Source organism: Emiliania huxleyi, assembly GCF_000372725.1.
Source record: "Emiliania huxleyi CCMP1516 unplaced genomic scaffold EMIHUscaffold_5540, whole genome shotgun sequence".
NCBI classification, from domain to species: Eukaryota; Haptophyta; order Isochrysidales; family Noelaerhabdaceae; genus Emiliania; species Emiliania huxleyi.
The window spans coordinates 1-1561 of record NW_005197846.1 but is presented as its reverse complement, the minus strand read 5'-3'; the positions used below and the strand labels follow the sequence as shown (position 1 = coordinate 1561).

Genomic DNA, 1561 nt, shown 5'->3' with positions numbered 1-1561 from the left:
ACCGTCGAGCGTCACCATGCGCGCACCAAACTCGACCCCAATTGTCAGGTCGTGCACCTGCGGCCGCAGGCAGGCAGGGTGCAGCAGCAGTGAGCGATGACAGCGCAGACGCCCTGCCCGCCCGGCCCAAAAGGGGAGCGCGAGCGCGCGCGGGCACGTGCCTGCTGGAAGCGTTTGTCAGTGAACTGCAGGAGCAGGCAGGACTTGCCCACGCCCGTATCGCCGATGATGATGTACCTTGCGGGACCAGTTCAGGCGTGTCAGCCTGCACAGAAAGTGTGCGTCGCACGGACGCCCGGCTGCCAAGTCGCGGAGTAACGAAGGAGAGGGGGGAAGAGGGGATGTGACGGGAAAGGGGGTACGGGGAAGCACAGCGGATCGGAGAGGTAAGGGGAAACACAGCGGGCGCTGCGAGTGCGACGCGTGCGGCGCACTTGAACAGGTAGGCGTAGCTCATGGCGCTGCTGGGCGGCCTCCTATCGGACGCCTTGGCGAGAAAAAGAATTTTTCACCGACACCAAAATCCTGCTCGTGCACATTCAAACAGCGCCTGAACGCATGGCGTTCAGGCGGCACTTCTCTCGCGTCGGCTCCGCCGAGCGCTGCACAGAGACCATCTTCACTGACCACCAACGACAGGTGTGCGACTACGCGCTCGTCTACGCGGAGAAGAAGAACGACGGCGAAGCGCCGTACTCGGTCTCCTTCACCGCGACGCAGAGCGGCGACGTCATCGTACAGCTGCACCCGCACTCGCAGCTCGAGCGCGCGGTGCGCCACGAGCGGCAGGCGCAGGCCACGGAGGCGCCTGCGAGCGCGAGCCCTGCGGCGCCGCCCGCCCCTGCCGCCGCGCCGCCAGCCGCGGAGCCGGCGCCCAAGACGTACGCCGCCGCAGCCGCATCGCAGCCGCAGGGTGCCACCGCGGGTGGCCAGCCCGCCGCGCCTGCGGGCCCGGCCGCCGCCGCGCGCGTGCCGCCGCCGCCCAGCGGCGGCGGAGTGCGCGGCTGCTCCTTCACTGTCCCTAACCCGGGCAGGAAGCGTGGGCAGCAGCAGCGCGGCAAGGGCCGCGGTGCCAGGGGCCGTGCCGATGCTGGACCCCGTCTCGTTGACAAGAACGCGCTGTCCGCGCGCGGCAGCGGGCCCTCGCGCCAGTCGCGCTCGCCGTCGCCCGACTCTCCGCCCGCCAAGCGGGCCGCCTCCGCTGACTCGTCCGGCTATGAAACCGATACGCCGGACGAGGTGCAGCAGGAGGCGGTCCGCAGGGTATGCGGCGCGCTCGGCATGAGGGAGCAGTTCGAGGCGGCGATGGCGGCGGGCGAGCTGCTCGAGATGCTCGAGAGCTTGCCGCGAGGGGCGGTCGAGGCCTCCGTTCGGCTGATGCGCGGTTACAACCGCACGGGCGAGTGGCCAGAGCCCATCCTCACCAGCCCTGCCCCGCAGCGCGGCCGCTCGCCAAGCCCCGTCGATGAGTGGTCAGATGGTTAGTGCCCGAGAGCGAGGGGTCCGGGGGGGAGCACAAACATAGGACGCCCAGCCTTGCCCTCGTGCCGCCGAGGCATAT

At 70.0% G+C, this 1561-nt stretch overlaps 2 protein-coding genes across 2 annotated transcripts; one reads left to right on the top strand and one right to left on the bottom strand.

The window, feature by feature from the left end:
* Nucleotides 1–44: 44 nt before the first annotated feature.
* Nucleotides 45–239, bottom strand: Rab2-2 (GTPase Rab2; the record flags this gene model as incomplete). The annotated part of the gene is made up of 1 exon (XM_005765393.1): nt 45–239. A coding segment is annotated over one exon (195 nt), but the record flags the coding sequence as incomplete, so codon positions are not given.
* Nucleotides 240–639: 400 nt separating this feature from the next.
* Nucleotides 640–1485, top strand: EMIHUDRAFT_124503 (hypothetical protein; the record flags this gene model as incomplete). The annotated part of the gene is made up of 1 exon (XM_005765392.1): nt 640–1485. A coding segment is annotated over one exon (846 nt), but the record flags the coding sequence as incomplete, so codon positions are not given.
* Between the last annotated feature and the right edge of the window lie 76 nt (nt 1486–1561).